Genomic DNA, 15,595 nt, shown 5'->3' with positions numbered 1-15,595 from the left:
GGGCTGGGGGAGGGCAGGAGCGGAACGGAGGGCACAGACTGGACGGATTCGGGGTAGGGGGAAATGGGGTGCCATGGGGGAGTCCCATGGCAGTGATAGGATGCTTACAGCCTGGGAAACCAGTCAATATTTAAGGCATAGGCTGCATCTGGTTCCTTAGGGGCCTGGCAGAACGCCAGGCTACACAGACCTCGGAGTGCACTCAGCAAAGTCTTGGATGGGCAGAAGTTCAACAGGTGAAGCGTTTCGCAGCAGATGGGGGAAGCTGCACCTGTTGATTTCTTTCACTTGATTTCTTGATTTCTTTCACTTACAACAGGCTGCGAATGAGGCTGACTGCATGAAGGTGTGAGGGGAGAGCTGAGAAAGCAGAATGAGCAACACAGGAGATCAGGTCCGTCGCTGTCTGGGGGGAAATGATGTTAGTGTTAGGATATTTCCATTCCACCTTAAAAGGGAGCAGGCTTTGTGTCACAGAGTCTGCGTATTTCCTGTTTTCACAGGATGTTTCTGTTGTGTCTGCTTTCGTTTCGCTCTCTCTCTGCCAGAACTCTCAAGCAGGCAGTCGTGTTTTTCTTTGTTCTGATCAACGCTGAATAAACTTGGAAATAATGCTCTCCTGCGTGCATCTTTTGCTGTGTGAACACTGCTGATAAGAGCGTGCATCGGTTCTGGAATGTGGCAAGCTATTTCTGGAGCTCATGTCGCTAATTGCTGATACTGCGTGTCTACGGGAGATTGATGGACGTCTGGAGACGGCGTGGAGTTCATGATGGACTTTGTCTCCCTGGCAGTATCCCAACAACAGGTTTGGGGCCCAGATAAACAGCACTTACAGGAGAGTAAGACTGCGACAGACTGCTGAGGTATGTGGGGAAAGCGAAAGCAAGTGAGGCTTTTCGTTGCCGCGGCAGAGTGCCTTTGATGTCCGGCTGGCTTAATTGGCCTGGGAGTCGAGCCAAAGGCTTCGTGATTTATGGGCAGCCAAGATAAGAAGCCTCTGAAGTGAAAAGGGCTCACGGCTGAAGTGAATAGCTGAAATGAATCTTTTACAATCCTCAGACGCTGCTCCGTCTCCACCAGTGCAGGATGGAGGAGAGAGGAGAGCCCATCTGTTATGTACTGAGCTGAATCCTAGAACCATAGGATCCAGAATGCAGCAGTCTGATTGGTCTGCAGGAGCCACCCAATCCAGCTCCAGGTGGAAGTGAATCAGCAACCTGATTGGCCTGCAGGAGCACCCAATCAGGCTCTTGGATGAAGTGAATCAGCAACCTGCTTGGCCTGCAGGAACAGCCAATCAGGCTTCTGGAGGAGGTGAATCCACAACCTGATTGGCCGAAAGGAGCAGCCCGGAATTAGCCAATCACGCAGGGCCCATTGTGTAAATAATGTATATATAGCTTGACGTTTTGGGGAAAGTTTCATTCATTGCTACTAGGAGCTGAAAAAAGAGCATGAAATTCACTCTCGACTCTGAGTATATTTCGGCATCAAAATAACACAATGCTCTGGGACTCACCTGCACACCAGGTAGCTTCTCCAAATGTGAGGCTGCCTCCTTCTCTGCCAGCAGGAAAACAGCGTGGATGGAGCCAGGCAGGGTCTTCTGCAAGGAAAATGGGTATCCAGGATGAAATTTCACCAAACACCAGCTTTTGGGTTTCCCAACCGCCTTGATTCAGCCCTTTATCGGTCGTCCCCACAGAATACGGTCCCTGGGTTCTCTAGAGCCAGGGCGGCACAGCGGTTAGAGAGCTGGGCTAGGACTTGGGAGAGACCAGAGTTCAAATCCCAGCTCTGCCAGGGAGCTCAGCCTCTCAGCCCAGCCTACCCCACAGGGTTGGCGTGGGGGTTAAATGAGGAGGAAGAGAACCCTGAAGGCCACACTCAGCTCTTTGGAGGAAAAGCCGGGGTATAAATGTGATAAATAAAACCAAAATAAAATTAGGTTTGCATTGTCTTCCTCAGTCTCCTGCAATTTGCCGATAGTTTGTGTGTGGGAGAAGGAAGACAAGCATTTACATTCTGGTTTTATAGAAATTGCTCATCGTAAAAAGTGATTCAAAAGGATTATCCTTCACAGAGGGAAGAAGAAACTCAGTCCCAGGTCTCATCCCATGAAAGTTATGCTTGTATTATCTGTACTTAACAGATCTGTTTTTATATTATTTTAATTCTAGCCATTTAATAACTTTTTAACAATCACCCTTTGTCTGTTTTTAGCTTTTTTCCATTTTATTTGTGCTGTTTTAATTTGTGTAAGCCGCCTTGAGTCCCAGTCTGGGGGGAAAGGCAGGATATGAATACAGTGGTGCCCCGCAAGACGAATGCCTCGCAAGACGGAAAACCCACTAGATGAAAGGGTTTTCCGTTTTTCAATGCGCTTCGCAGGACGAATTTCTCTATGGGCTTGCTTCACAAGGCGAAAATGTCTTGCGATTCTTGAGATTTTTTTTCGCTCCCCACCCCCTTTTTCTAAGGCACTAAGCTGCTAATAGCCTTTTAGCAGCTAATCCGCTAATCCGCTAACAGGGTTGCTTCGCAAGACGAAAAAACCGCTAGACGAAGAGACTCGTGGAACGGATTCTTTTCGTCTTGCGAGGCACCACTGTACATGTACAGCAATTATTATTATTATTAACATTATTTTTAAAAATATCTGCTGTACCTCTGTTTCACCACATGAGGGCCGCGAGGAGCTGTTCCTTGCAGTTTGTGATTGAAAGGAATCCAGAGTGGATTTCATGCTCTTTATTCAGCTCACAGTGGTGAAGAGGAATGGAAATTCCCCCAGGATGTCTGCTTTATATACATTATTTACACAATGGGCCCCGCGTGATTGGCCAATTCCGGGATTCTCCTGTAGGCCAATCAGGTTGCAGATTCCCTTCCACCTGGAGCTGGATTGGGTGGCTCCTGTGGACCAATCAGACTGCTGCATTCTGGGTCCTATTGTTCTAGGACCAATCAGACTGCTGCATTCTGGATCCTATTGTTCTAGGACCAATCAGACTGCTGCATTCTGGGTCCTATTGTTCTAGGACCAATCAGACTGCTGCATTCTGGGTCCTATTGTTCTAGGACCAATCAGACTGCTGCATTCTGGGTCCTATTGTTCTAGGGCCAATCAGACTGCTGCATTCTGAATCCTATTCAACTCAGTACAGAACAGTGACTTAGGGTGACAAAACCTCTCTGGAAAAAGCCAGCTGCTCCCTGCAAACTCCCCTCCCCTCGCTGTGATTTTTCCCACCCACCTGAGATTACCTGGACGGATCCGAGGGCGGCAGAGAGGGCGGGCGGTGGCATCTCCTTTCTGGCATCGATGACAAGCGCCAGCCCCGTGTCCTTCGAAAGCTTCCTGCAGAATGGAAAGAGATGCAGACCAACTGGGTGAAAGGATGGTTTTTACTCCATGGTGGGAGACGCAAACTCAAAGACTTGCATGAGATGCTGTGGGAGGATAGACATTATTGCACATTCTGGCGCTATGGGGGGGGGGGAGCCAAGGGGGTCATCCCCCCCCCAAAAAAATTTTCATGGAGTGGGCCAGACCCCCTCTCTATTTTGCTGACTGTGCAGTGCAGGATTTACGTATAAGCTCAACAAGCTCCAGCTTAGGGCCCCACTCTCTTGGGGGCCCCAAAAAATTAAAGGAAAAAAACAACAACTGGATGTACATTTCTAAAATATAAGATAAAAAACCAATAAAACCAAACCTACCTACAGCAACAGTGTTTTGTGTTGTGTAGGCTCCTATGATGTAAATAATGGGCCTCGCCTGCTAGCCTGCTCCCTAAAATATCACTGGTTTGCTCATTTATATATACAGGGTGCCTATATTCTGCTATTTATAATTATTAGTAGTTTGCATCATATATGTACACCTATTATTATTTCATGTTATAGCAAGTTTCTAGAAACAAGATTATGAGTCTTTGTAAATTGTATTTCTAATGGAACTTTTGCTATTGCCAAATGCCAATGTGTTTGCATTATTAAGTTTGTTATGAATAAAAATCATTTTAAGTTAGAGCTTAATAATTATTTCACTATTAATATACGTCTTCTTAGCTGTATTTCAGTTCAACAATTACTTCGATAAAATACCTATTTTGTTATGCGCAAATGGCTTTAGATACAGTGACAATTTCTTGTTGACAAAGGGCAGCTGGACATATAGAGGGCCCCATTACCTTCAGGAGCTGAGGGCCACATCAAACCTAAATTCGGCCCTGGGCCTGCGGTGGGCAACTCTACAATTCTATGATTGAAATCTGTAGGGCCAGGCGCTCTCTCTGAGGCGGCCCTTGCAATCCCTGCATTGCCAGGGAGTTGTGGGACCAGGCACCAGGCTCCCCGTACCCCAACCCAGGGTAGAAAAAAATCAATGATTTTATTATTATTATTTAAATTGGATTTTTAAAATAAATTGCTTTTGGAGGAAAAATCTTTCTAAAGATAGTTTTCTATTTAAGTTACATTATTGTCCAAAGGCTATTCATCAGGAAAGAAGGATTTATTTTAAGGTTTTCACGTGTGCTAAACTCATAAGTTTGAGTCCAAGGGGTTTTTTTATTTAAAAAATTGTTTATCCACATCAGTTAACAAACATTGATACATATGCTATATTGTTATTGTTTTAGTTAAATTGTTTAAATTGTTATTAAAGAAATCATTATTTTTCTCCTAATAAAGTACAGCAGAAAAGTTGTACAAATATAAACAGTTGACTTATTAAACCTCGCAATAATTTCATAATTATCTGTCTATGTATTTCTAACAATATAACCAAATCAGTAATTTTTGATATAACTGCAAAAAAAACTCTAAAAATTTATTATTAAAAAAAAAACCCTTTCTCTTGTTGTCAATATTAAGATGATACCAGCAAGAATGAGTCTTTCTGTAAAAGAAAAATGATTTAAATCAAGTCTTAACTGACTAGTGATTTAAATCAATTTGATTTAAATCACTAGTCAGTAAGACTTGATTTGATTTAAATCAATTTGATTTAAATCAAATCCAACCTGCCCCAACCCATATAAATAAGAGACCAATGAGGCTGGTTTTGGGGGTCAAAACGGGCTGTAACTACTGAATACAGATGAAAGAGGTTTGGCTTGTGCAGGGGGCAATCTAAATACTTCCAGCCCCCCCATCGGAAGTGAAGCGTAGGTCGATGCAGGCGGGGGTTCCTGAGACTTACATAAAATAGGGTGACCCCCGTCTGGGGGAATGCCTTCGGCTCTGCCCCCCCGCCCCAGATCCCTTTGATCATGGGATACCCAGAGTTTGGGACATGTGTGGCGCTGTGGGTTAAACCACAGAGCCTAGGGCTTGCCGATCAGAAGGTCGGCGGTTCGAATCCCCACGACGGGGTGAGCTCCCTTTGCTCGGTCCCTGCTCCTGCGCACCTAGCAGTTCAAAAGCACGTCAAAGTACAAGTAGATAAATAGGTACCGCTCCGTCGGGAAGGTAAACAGTGTTTCCGTGCACTGCTCTGGTTCGCCAGAAGCGGCTTAGTCCTGCTGGCCACATGAACCGGAAGCTGTACGCTGGCTCCCTCAGCCAGTAAAGCGAAATGAGCACCGCAACCCCAGAGTCAGCCATGTCTGGACCTAATGGTCAGGGGTCCCTTTACTTTTACCCAGGGTTTGGCCCTGATGCCCAACCACCAACTGAGCAACACTCGCCGCCAAACCACTCATATCTGCATCCATGCCCTCATGCCTTCAATCGTATCTGACAACCAGAGCAGGTGAGCCTGGGGGCTCCTTCCAACGTGACGCTTCTATGATGTTATTTGTCTACGACTGCAGGAAAGAGACCTGAGCATCGTTCTCATTGACCATCACAGGAACTGACAAGGGAGTCCCAGGCGGCTGGCCGGCCGCTGAAGGAGGGGGACTGACCTAGACATGGTGCAAAGGAAGAGGAGAAGGCGTGCCACTTCTCTGGCTGAGCACCACGGGGCTTGCCACGCTGGGCCACCGCTGCAGATCTGGACGATGGGTCTGCCAAGCTTATCCACGTTTCCTGGAGCCAAAGGAAAGTCAATGCAACCATAAATGTGATAAGATGCCAAGAGAGAGAGAGAGACTTAGTTCATCGATACCCCACCTTTTCCTCCAAGGTGTTCAATGTGGTGTACTTTGGTATCCCCCGTTTTATCCTCACAAGAACCCTGTGAGGTAGGTCAGGCCAAGAGGCAGTAGCTGCCCCCAAGGTCAAACCCAGTGAGCTTCGTGGCTGAGTGGCAGGATTTGAACCCAGGACTCTCCCAACACTGCAAGCCCCGCTGGCTCTTGCATTCCCACACCTGCTTTTCGAAACCCTCCTGGTCTAGCGGCACCCATTATTATATTCAATAGAAGAAAAATATAAATGTGGATTTACTTATTATGGTCCGCTTTCTTTGGGGATAGCTAGAAAGGTTGCAACCTCAGGGCAGGAGCCACCAGAAAATTCTCAGGTACTGGGCTTTCCAGACCAATGGAACAGTTTCCTGAAGGGTGGTGCATTAGTCTACTGCAGCATACAGTGAGCTGTGGTTCCTCCAAAGTGCAGATCACCCTGAGATGTTTTTAATGTGGCCCATTGCAGTCTTTGGTGCAAATGAGAGCTGTGCAAGAGGTCAGCTGCGTGTGAAGACGGTGACGGCACTATTGCAGCACTATTGCAGTACCTGGCAGACATACAATCCCAGAAGATAAAAGCTCAGGACTGAGCGTCTCCCACTGGGCCAGATCCTGTGGGCCAGATCCCAGAGGAGGCGATTCTCTGAGCAGGACATCGGCGGGGGACGTAGGAACGGTGACACTCTCCGCGTTCTTGGGAGCTGGAAGTTCTGAAAGCACGACGTCAGCTGGCCAGGAGAAAGACGTGAAAGTTAGAGAGTAGCAGAGATGGGTTGTCCCCAAACGCTGTGATCTATGCTGACACACCCACACACCCATCACAGATCAGGACTACCCAAGAATACCCCACAAATCAGGTCACATTGTGCCCTGAAAACAGAGAATCTTAGACTGGGAAGGGATCTAAGGGTCATCTAGTCCAACCCCCCGCAATGCAGGAATCTCAGTTAAAGCATCCATGACAGATGGCCATCCAATCTCTGCTTAAAAACCTCCAAGGAAGGAGAGTCCACAACTTCCCTAAGGAGTCTGTTCCACTGTCAAACAGCTCTTACTGTCAGAAAGTTCTTCCGAATGTTTAGTCGGAATCTTCTTTCTTGTAACTTGAAGCCATTGGTTCGAGTCATACCCTCCAGAGCAGGAGAAATGCAGAGAGGAGCTGTCCCATAGGCAGATCAGGGGAGAGACATATATGGGATCAGACCAAAGGCCCGTCTAGTCCGCAGTCGAAGGCAGCAGTACTCCTGAATCCCAGCTGCTGGAAGAGAGAGGGCTGGGCAGAGGGCTCTTGTGCCTTCAGAAGCATCGCTGCCTCCAACTGTGGAGGCAGAGAAGACATCAATAGCCCTTCCCTCCTTCATGAATTTGCCTAATCCTCTTTTAAGGGGATCATCAGGGCATTTGGGCTGGGTGTTCATCAGTATGCAGATGACACCCAGCTCTACTTCTCTTTGAAATCGGAACCAGTGAAGGTGGTAAAGGTCCTGTGTGAGTGCCTGGAGGTGGTTGGAGGATGGATGGCGGCTAACAGATTGAGGTTGAATCCTGACAAGACAGAAGGACTGTTTTGGGGGGGACAGGGTGTGGGTGGGTGGGGGGGGGCTCCCTGGTCCTGAATGGGATAACTGTGCCCCTGAAGGACCAGGTGCGCAGCCTGGGAGTCATTCTGGACTCACAGCTGTCCATGGAGGCGCAGGTCAAGTCTGTGTCCAGGGCAGCTGTTTACCGGCTTCATCTGGTATGCAGGCTGAGACCCTCCCTGTCCGCAGACTGTCTGGCCAGAGTGGTGCATGCTCTGGTTATCTCCCACTTGGACTACTGCAATGCGCTCTATGTGGGGCTACCTTTGAAGGTGAACCGGAAACTACGACTAATCCAGAATGTGGCAGCTAGACTGGTGACTGGGAGTGGCTGCTGAGACCATATACCACTGGTCCTGAAAGACCTACGTTGGCTCCCAGTACATTTCCAGGCACAATTCAAAGTGTTGGTGCTGACCTTTAAAGCCCTAAACGGCCTCAATCCAGTATACCTGAAGGAGCATCTCTACCCACATCGTTCTGCCTGGACACTGAGGTCCAGCGCCGAGGGCCTTCTGGCGGTACCCTCATTGCAAGAAGCAAAGCTACAGGGAACCAGGCAGAGGGCCTTCTTGGTGGTGGCGCCCGCCCTGTGGAACGCCCTCCCACCAGATGTCAAAGAGAAGAACAACTACCAGACTTTTAGAAGACATCTGAAGGCAGCCCTGTTTAGGGAAGTTTTAGGGGATTGATTTTTTAAAAAAATCATAGAATCATAGAATCATAGAGTTGGAAGAGACCACAAGGGCCATCGAGTCCAACCCCCTGCCAAGCAGGAAACACCATCAGAGCACTCCTGACATATGGTTGTCAAGCCTCTGCTTAAAGACCTCCAAAGAAGAAGACTCCACCACACTCCTTGGCAGCAAATTCCACTGTCGAACAGCTCTTACTGTCAGGAAGTTCTTCCTAATGTTTAGCTGGAATCTTCTTTCTTGTAGTTTGGATCCATTGCTCCGTGTCCGCTTCTCTGGAGCAGCAGAAAACAACCTTTCTCCCTCCTCTATGTGACATCCTTTTATATATTTGAACATGGCTATCATATCACCCCTTAACCTCCTCTTCTCCAGGCTAAACATGCCCAGCTCCCTTAGCCGATCCTCATAAGGCATCGTTTCCAGGCCTTTGACCATTTTGGTTGCCCTCCTCTGTACACGTTCTAGTTTGTCAGTGTCCTTCTTGAACTGTGGTGCCCAGAACTGGACACAGTACTCCAGGTGAGGTCTGACCAGAGCAGAATACAGTGGCACTATAACTTCCCTTGATCTAGATGCTATACTCCTATTGATGCAGCCCAGAATTGCATTGGCTTTTTTAGCTGCCGCGTCACACTGTTGGCTCATGTTAAGTTTGTGGTCAACCAAGACTCCTAGATCCTTTTCACATGTACTGCTCTCAAGCCAGGTGTCACCCATCCTGTATTTGTGCCTCTCATTTTTTCTGCCCAAGTGCAATACTTTACATTTCTCCCTGTTAAAATTCATCTTGTTTGTTTTGGCCCAGTTCTCTAATCTGTCAAGGTCGTTTTGAAGTGTGATCCTGTCTTCTGGGGTGTTAGCCACCCCTCCCAGTTTGGTGTCATCTGCAAATTTGATCAGGATGCCCTTGAGTCCATCATCCAAGTCGTTGATAAAGATGTTGAATAAGACCGGGCCCAAGACAGAACCCTGTGGCACCCCACTAGTCACTCTTCTCCAGGATGAAGAGGAACCATTGATGAGCACCCTTTGGGTCCGGTCAGTCAGCCAGTTACAAATCCACTGAGTGGTAGCATAGTCAAGACCGCGTTTTACCAGCTTCTTTACAAGAATATCATGGGGCACCTTGTCAAATGCCTTGCTGAAATCAAGGTAGACTACATCCACTGCGTTCCCTTCATCTACCAGGCTTGTAATTCTGTCAAAAAATGAGATCAGGTTAGTCTGACATGACTTATTTTTCAGAAATCCATGCTGACTATTGGTGATCACAGCATTCCTTTCTAGGTGCTCACAGATTGTTTGCTTAATGATCTGCTCTAGAATCTTCCCTGGTATTGATGTTAGACTGACTGGGCGGTAATTATTTGGGTCCTCTCTTTTCCCCTTTTTGAAAATAGGGACATTTGCCCTCCTCCAGTCTGCCGGGACTTCGCCTGTTCTCCAGGAATTCTCAAAAATGACTGCCAGTGGTTCTGAGATCACATCTGCCAGTTCTTTTAATACTCTTGGATGCAGTTCATCTGGCCCTGGAGACTTGAATACATCTAAACTAGCCAAGTATTCTTGTACTATCTCCTTAGTTATTCTGGGCTGTGTTTCCTCTGCTGAATCATTTCCTCCAAATTCTTCAGGTCGGGCATTGTTTTCTTTATCGGAGAAGACTGAGGCAAAGAAGGCATTGAGGAGTTCAGCCCTTTCTGTGTCCCCTGTTTGCATTTCACCATCTTCTCCTCTGAGTGACCCCACTGTTTCTTTGTTCTTCCTTTTGCTACGAACATACCCATAGAAGCCTTTTTTGTTGCTTTTAACCTCTCTAGCAAGCCTGAGTTCATTCTGTGCTTTAGCTTTTCTGACTTTGTGTCTACACGTGCTGGCTATTTGTTTGAATTCCTCTTTGGTGGTTTCCCCCCTTTTCCATTTTTTGTACACATCCTTTTTTAATCTTAACTCAGTTAAAAGTTCTTTAGATAGCCACCCTGGCTTCTTTAGGCACCTTCCATGTTTCCGTCTCATTGGTATTGCCTGAAGTTGTGCTTTTACTATCTCCCTCTTAACAAACTCCCAGCCATCATGAACTCCCTTTCCTTTTAGTATTACTGTCCATGGGATCTCACCCAGCACTTCCCTAAGTTTTATGAAGTCGGCTTTCTTAAAGTCAAGAAATTGAGTCCTAGTATGCTTGGCTGCTCCTTTCCGTTGTATAGTAAACTTCAGAAGAGCATGATCACTTGCGCCTAATGATCCTTCCACTTCTACCCCATTAACCAGGTCATCGACATTGGTTAGGACCAGATCTAAAATGGCTGTTCCTCTTGTTGCTTCTCCCACTTTCTGGACAATGAAGTTGTCTGCAAGGCCAGTGAGGAATCTGTTTGACCTTATGCTCTTGGCTGAGTTTGACATCCAACAAATATCTGGGTAATTGAAGTCCCCCATTACTACTATCTCCCTTCCTTTTGCATGCTTGGCCATCTGTTCCAGGAAGGCATCATCTATGTCCTCCGTTTGGCTTGGGGATCTATAGTAAACTCCCACAATGAGGTCACTGTTATTCTTCTCTCCCTTAATTTTGACCCAAATGCTCTCACTTTGGCTTTGAGGTTCTAAATCTTGGATCTCTTCACAGGTATACACATCCCTGACATATAACGCCACTCCTCCTCCTTTCTTGTCTGGTCTGTTTCTCTGAAATAGATTGTATCCCTCCATTTTTACATTCCAATCGTGGGACTTATCCCACCAGGATAATGTTGTTGTAAGCTGCCCAGAGTGGCTGGGGAAACCCAGCTAGATGGATGGGGTATAGATAACGAAATAATAATAATAATAACAACCATTTGAACAGGAAGGCAGTCTGTTCATATTGTGTTTTAATTTGTTGAAAGCCTCCCAGAGCGGCTGGGCTGCATCCTGAATCTTCTTCCAGCCCTCCAGTGGATGCCCACCAGTACCAGTCTTATGGAAGAAGGAGAAAAACTTTCCTCCATCCCCTTTCTCCAAGCCGTGCATAACTGTGTTGTGCTCCCTCTTTCTCTCCTTTTCTCCAGGCAGAAAAGCCCCCAATGCTGCAACCTTTTGCACATAACCCTGAGCCCGCGATGCCAGCGCACCATGCAGACTTCAGTGTGCCCGTCCCCCCGCAGGCCTCTGAGCATGCTTCTGTGTGGCTTCCTCCCCACCCTTCCCTTTATTCCCACTCTCACCTTTCCCAGCTGCCGCCTTGGCTCTGGCCGTGCGGGGAGAGCACACGGCCGACGTCCTTTTCCGGTGCCCCTCCTGGCCCTTCCCGGCCTTCTCCGCCCCTGGCAGGCCACCCGCCGAGGAGCCCAGCTGACGGTGGCCTTTCAGGAATGAGAATTTATTGCTGGCAGCGGGACAGTCGGCCGGAGGCTTCGGGAGTCTGGAGTGGCCTGGCTTGGAAGAGTCGTCCTCCGCTTTCTCAATCTTGTTCGGCTGCTCAGAGAAAATTTGGGGAGCCCCCTGGCCTGATCCCTCCAGAGGCCGCACGCCTGTGCTTTCCGAGAGAGAAGAGGAGCCCTGCTTTGACGTATCCATCTCTTCCAAAATAGCTGCCATCAAGCCAGAGCTGAAGCTGACCGGGTTCTTGAGGGCCGCCACGTACGACTCACGGTACCTGCACCTCGGCTCATGAACCTTGGCGTCTTGGCCCAGCCGCCGCCTCAGGCAAGGTGTGCAAGGCCCTTCCTCTGAGTTTTGCACCTTCCCGCAGCTCCAGCCCCCGGCCATCTCCCCGTCGTCCCCATTCACCAAAAGGAGGTCCTTCTCCACCTTGGGTGATGCTGCATCTCTGTGCAGCTGCTCCCCACTGGCTGACCCTGTTGCCTTGGTGGGAGGAGAATTATCTTGCTTCCCTTCTTCGGAAAACCCCAGGAGATTCACATATTCGCCCTCCAGGTTGTCGCCGATGATGTCGCACAGACTCGGCAAAGCAAAGAGAGCGGATTTCTTCCAGGTTCCTTCTACAACTTTGATGAGGCCAGGATACTTAACCGGAGAGGACTGCAAACTCCCTGAGTCGGGACTGCAGTCCGGACGCAGATTTGCTAGGTGGGTTGAGGACTCTTGCTCCACCAAACCTTCCGTTTTGGGCACCCCAACAAATTCCGGGACGGCTATTTTATTCCACGGGAGGGGGACGATCCCGTTCCCAGTGGCCACCAGGCAGGTGTGGAGCGTTGGCCGGTCCAAGTCTCGGTTGACCTCCTCCAGCCACTCTTTGGTGAACAGCAAGGAGCAGGACGCTTCGGGGACGGAGATCTTCTCCACGGTGGTGAGGTCCCTGGAGAGGCACTTGACCACCAGGCAGGCCGACTGCTCCCCACAGGGCTCCGCTTGCAGGTAGAAGTCCCCCGGGCGAAGAAGGAGAGGGTTGAGCGGTCCCAGGTGGACGACCACTTTCTCGTGGAGGCACAGGGGCCACCCTTCGTGGAGGAAGACGCAGCCGGAGTAAGGAGCCTGCAGACAGGCACGAAAAAGGGGCAGAGAAGGAGAATGTAATTATATTCTTTTCATATTTTCTTTTCTTGTGATTTTGGCATTTATGCCAGAAGACAATTATTAGAGTCCTTACAACACAATAGGCTCAATTCTATGCTACTAACGGTTCAGGACCTGTTCTCGGACAGGAATGATCAAATTACTTTAATAGTGGCTGAATTTTTGAGTGCTGTCCATGTAGAAAGACTGGGCCATTATAAAGATATTTAGTGGTTCTTAATTGATTGGTGATGTGGTAATGTTGTATTGCATTATTTATGCAAATTGATTTTCTCTGGAGTTAAATATCTGACTGGGACAAACCTTGTTAGGTTGAGCTCGTATTTTGCACAATTTGTATACAACGTCTGTTTGATAATGTGTGGTTTGCTATGCCTAATAAAGGATTTATTTATTTATTTATTTATAATTATGGGATGCAACTTATCCTTGCTTCCTCAGCCTCAGTATAGATTGGCTCCCAGTATGTGTCTGGGCACAATTCAAAGTGTTGGTGCTGACCTTTAAAGAAGAAGAAGAAGAAGAAGAAGAAGAGTTTGGATTTGATATCCCGCCTTTCACTCCCTTTAAGGAGTCTCAAAGCGGCTAACATTCTCCTTTCCCTTCCTCCCCCACAACAAACACTCTGTGAGGTGAGTGGGGCTGAGAGACTGTGACTGGCCCAAGGTCACCCAGCAGCTGCATGTGGAGGAGCGGAGACGCGAACCCGGTTACCCAGATTACGTGACTACCGCTCTTAACCACTACACCACACTGGCTCTAAACGGCCTCGGTCCAGTATATCTGAAGGAGCGTCTCCACCCGCATCGTTCTCCCCGGACACAGAGGTCCAGCACCGAGAGCCTTCTGGTGGTTCCCTCCCTGCGAGAAGCCAAGTTACAGAGAACCAGGCAGAGAGCCTTCTCGGTGGTGGCGCCCGCCCTGTGGAGCGCCCTCCCACCAGATGTCAAAGAGAAAAACAACTACCAGACTTTTAGAGGACATCTGAAGGCAGCCCTGTTTAGGGAAGCTTTTAATGTTTAATAGACTATTGTATTTTGATATTGTGTTGGAAGCTGCCCAGAGTGGCTGAGGAAACCCAGCCAGATGGGTGGGGTATAAATAAGAAATTATTATTATTATTATTACTACTACTACTACTACTATATTATATTATATTATATTATATTATATTATATTATATTATATTATTATATTATATTATATTATATTATATTATATTATATTATATTATATTATATTATTATTATTATTATTTATTATTATTTCATGGGCCTGCATGAGACAAGATCATGATGGGAGGATGTGGCCCTCTCTGCGCTGTCTCTAATGCAAGCAACCTCCATCTGTCATGCATGCTTTAATGGAGATTCCAGCATTTGAAGGGGGTTGGACTAGATGGACTTGAGGGGTCCCTTCCCATTCTAACCTGGTGCCCTACAGATGTTTTGGACTTTTGTGGAAAGGAGGAGGCTGAGAGGTGACATGATCGCCACCTTCAAATTTCAGAAGGGCTGTCTGGGTCCCAGGGAACATGGAGCAAGCTTGAATAAGAAATCAAGATAACAAACTTTTAATGAAAGAATGGAAATGGTTTTTTGAATATTTACAGATAAATTGCAAACAGATACAAACATTGGCAGGATTATTGTAATAATCTGCAGCTCCATAAGAGTTTATATTTAAAGCAGATAATTAAATTAAATGATAATTTAATTTAAGATAATTAAATTATACTTTAAGATAATTAAAGTAGCAAATTAAATGAATTTGGATATGCAGAAGATATTAACAACCGCAGAAAGAGAGGGAAGGAAGTCAAACCTTGAAATATTAAAATGATTGTAAAATTAATGAAATGTATAAATTTGAAAAGTATAAATAAAAACTTTTTTTAAAAAAAGGAAGATGGGGCAGGCTTGTTTTCTGGTGATTCAGAACCAGTGGGTTCAAATGACAAGGATGGAGATTCTGACTCGACATTAGGAAGAACCTTCTGAGTTTAAGAGCTCTTTGACAGAGGAACGGACTCCACCTTGCGGTGGTGGATTGCCAGGGGTTGGACTAGATGACCCGTGGGGTCCCTTCCACCTCTGTAATTCTAAGACTGTAGCCCCCATGGCAGAGACTGATGGCCGTTGCAGTCCAAGACCCCTGGAGGGCACCAGATTGGGGAAGGATGCTCTAAAGGGCAGCTGCCCAAAGGCCGGGCATTTCCTCTTGCACTTACGCAGGCCGCCTGCCGCACGTGCTCCAGAAGGCGCTTGGAAGGGATGAGGAAGTCCAGCAGGCAGCACAGCCCATCGCTGTGGTATTTGGCCTCCAGGACGCGGAAGAGCTGGCTGAGGACAGTGGGGGCCGTGATGTCAAACGGGGGGTAGAGGCCCGAGAGCGTGTTCTGCACGGCAACATCCAGGGATTGGGGGTCCTTTAAGGGAAGGGGGACAGCAAGCAGTCAGAGCAGTTCACAATCAATTACATATACACAGACACACATATGATTTCACCTTGTTTTGAGTCAGACCCTGGGGTCACCTGGCTCAGAACCAGATCTCATCCATTGTGGTTTCTCTCCGTTTTGATTCCCCCCTAGTCTGAAGTTCAGATCTCCCCATTTGCATGCTGGTTCCTGCACTGGTTGGACTGGATGATT

The 15,595-nt window shown here is 47.4% G+C and overlaps 1 protein-coding gene across 2 annotated transcripts in view; it reads right to left on the bottom strand.

The window, feature by feature from the left end:
* The window catches only part of KIAA1755, a 34,916-nt gene that overhangs the window by 10,930 nt on the left and 8,391 nt on the right, over nt 1-15,595 (bottom strand). For both annotated transcript variants that reach the window (XM_083447272.1, XM_083447271.1), the window contains exons 2-7: nt 15,173-15,370; nt 11,628-12,900; nt 6,692-6,871; nt 5,919-6,042; nt 3,271-3,364; nt 1,523-1,609 (exon numbers count right to left, since the gene is read on the bottom strand). In XM_083447272.1, coding sequence (XP_083303398.1) covers nt 1,523-1,609; nt 3,271-3,364; nt 5,919-6,042; nt 6,692-6,871; nt 11,628-12,900; nt 15,173-15,370 — 1,956 coding nt within the window. The remainder of the gene's footprint in view (nt 1-1,522; nt 1,610-3,270; nt 3,365-5,918; nt 6,043-6,691; nt 6,872-11,627; nt 12,901-15,172; nt 15,371-15,595) is intronic.

The sequence above is a fragment of the Podarcis tiliguerta genome (assembly GCF_965153285.1).
Source record: "Podarcis tiliguerta genome assembly, chromosome: 6".
Taxonomy (NCBI): Eukaryota; Metazoa; Chordata; class Lepidosauria; order Squamata; family Lacertidae; genus Podarcis; species Podarcis tiliguerta.
The sequence above is the reverse complement of the archived record's forward strand: the minus strand, read 5'-3'. Positions and strand labels throughout refer to the sequence as shown.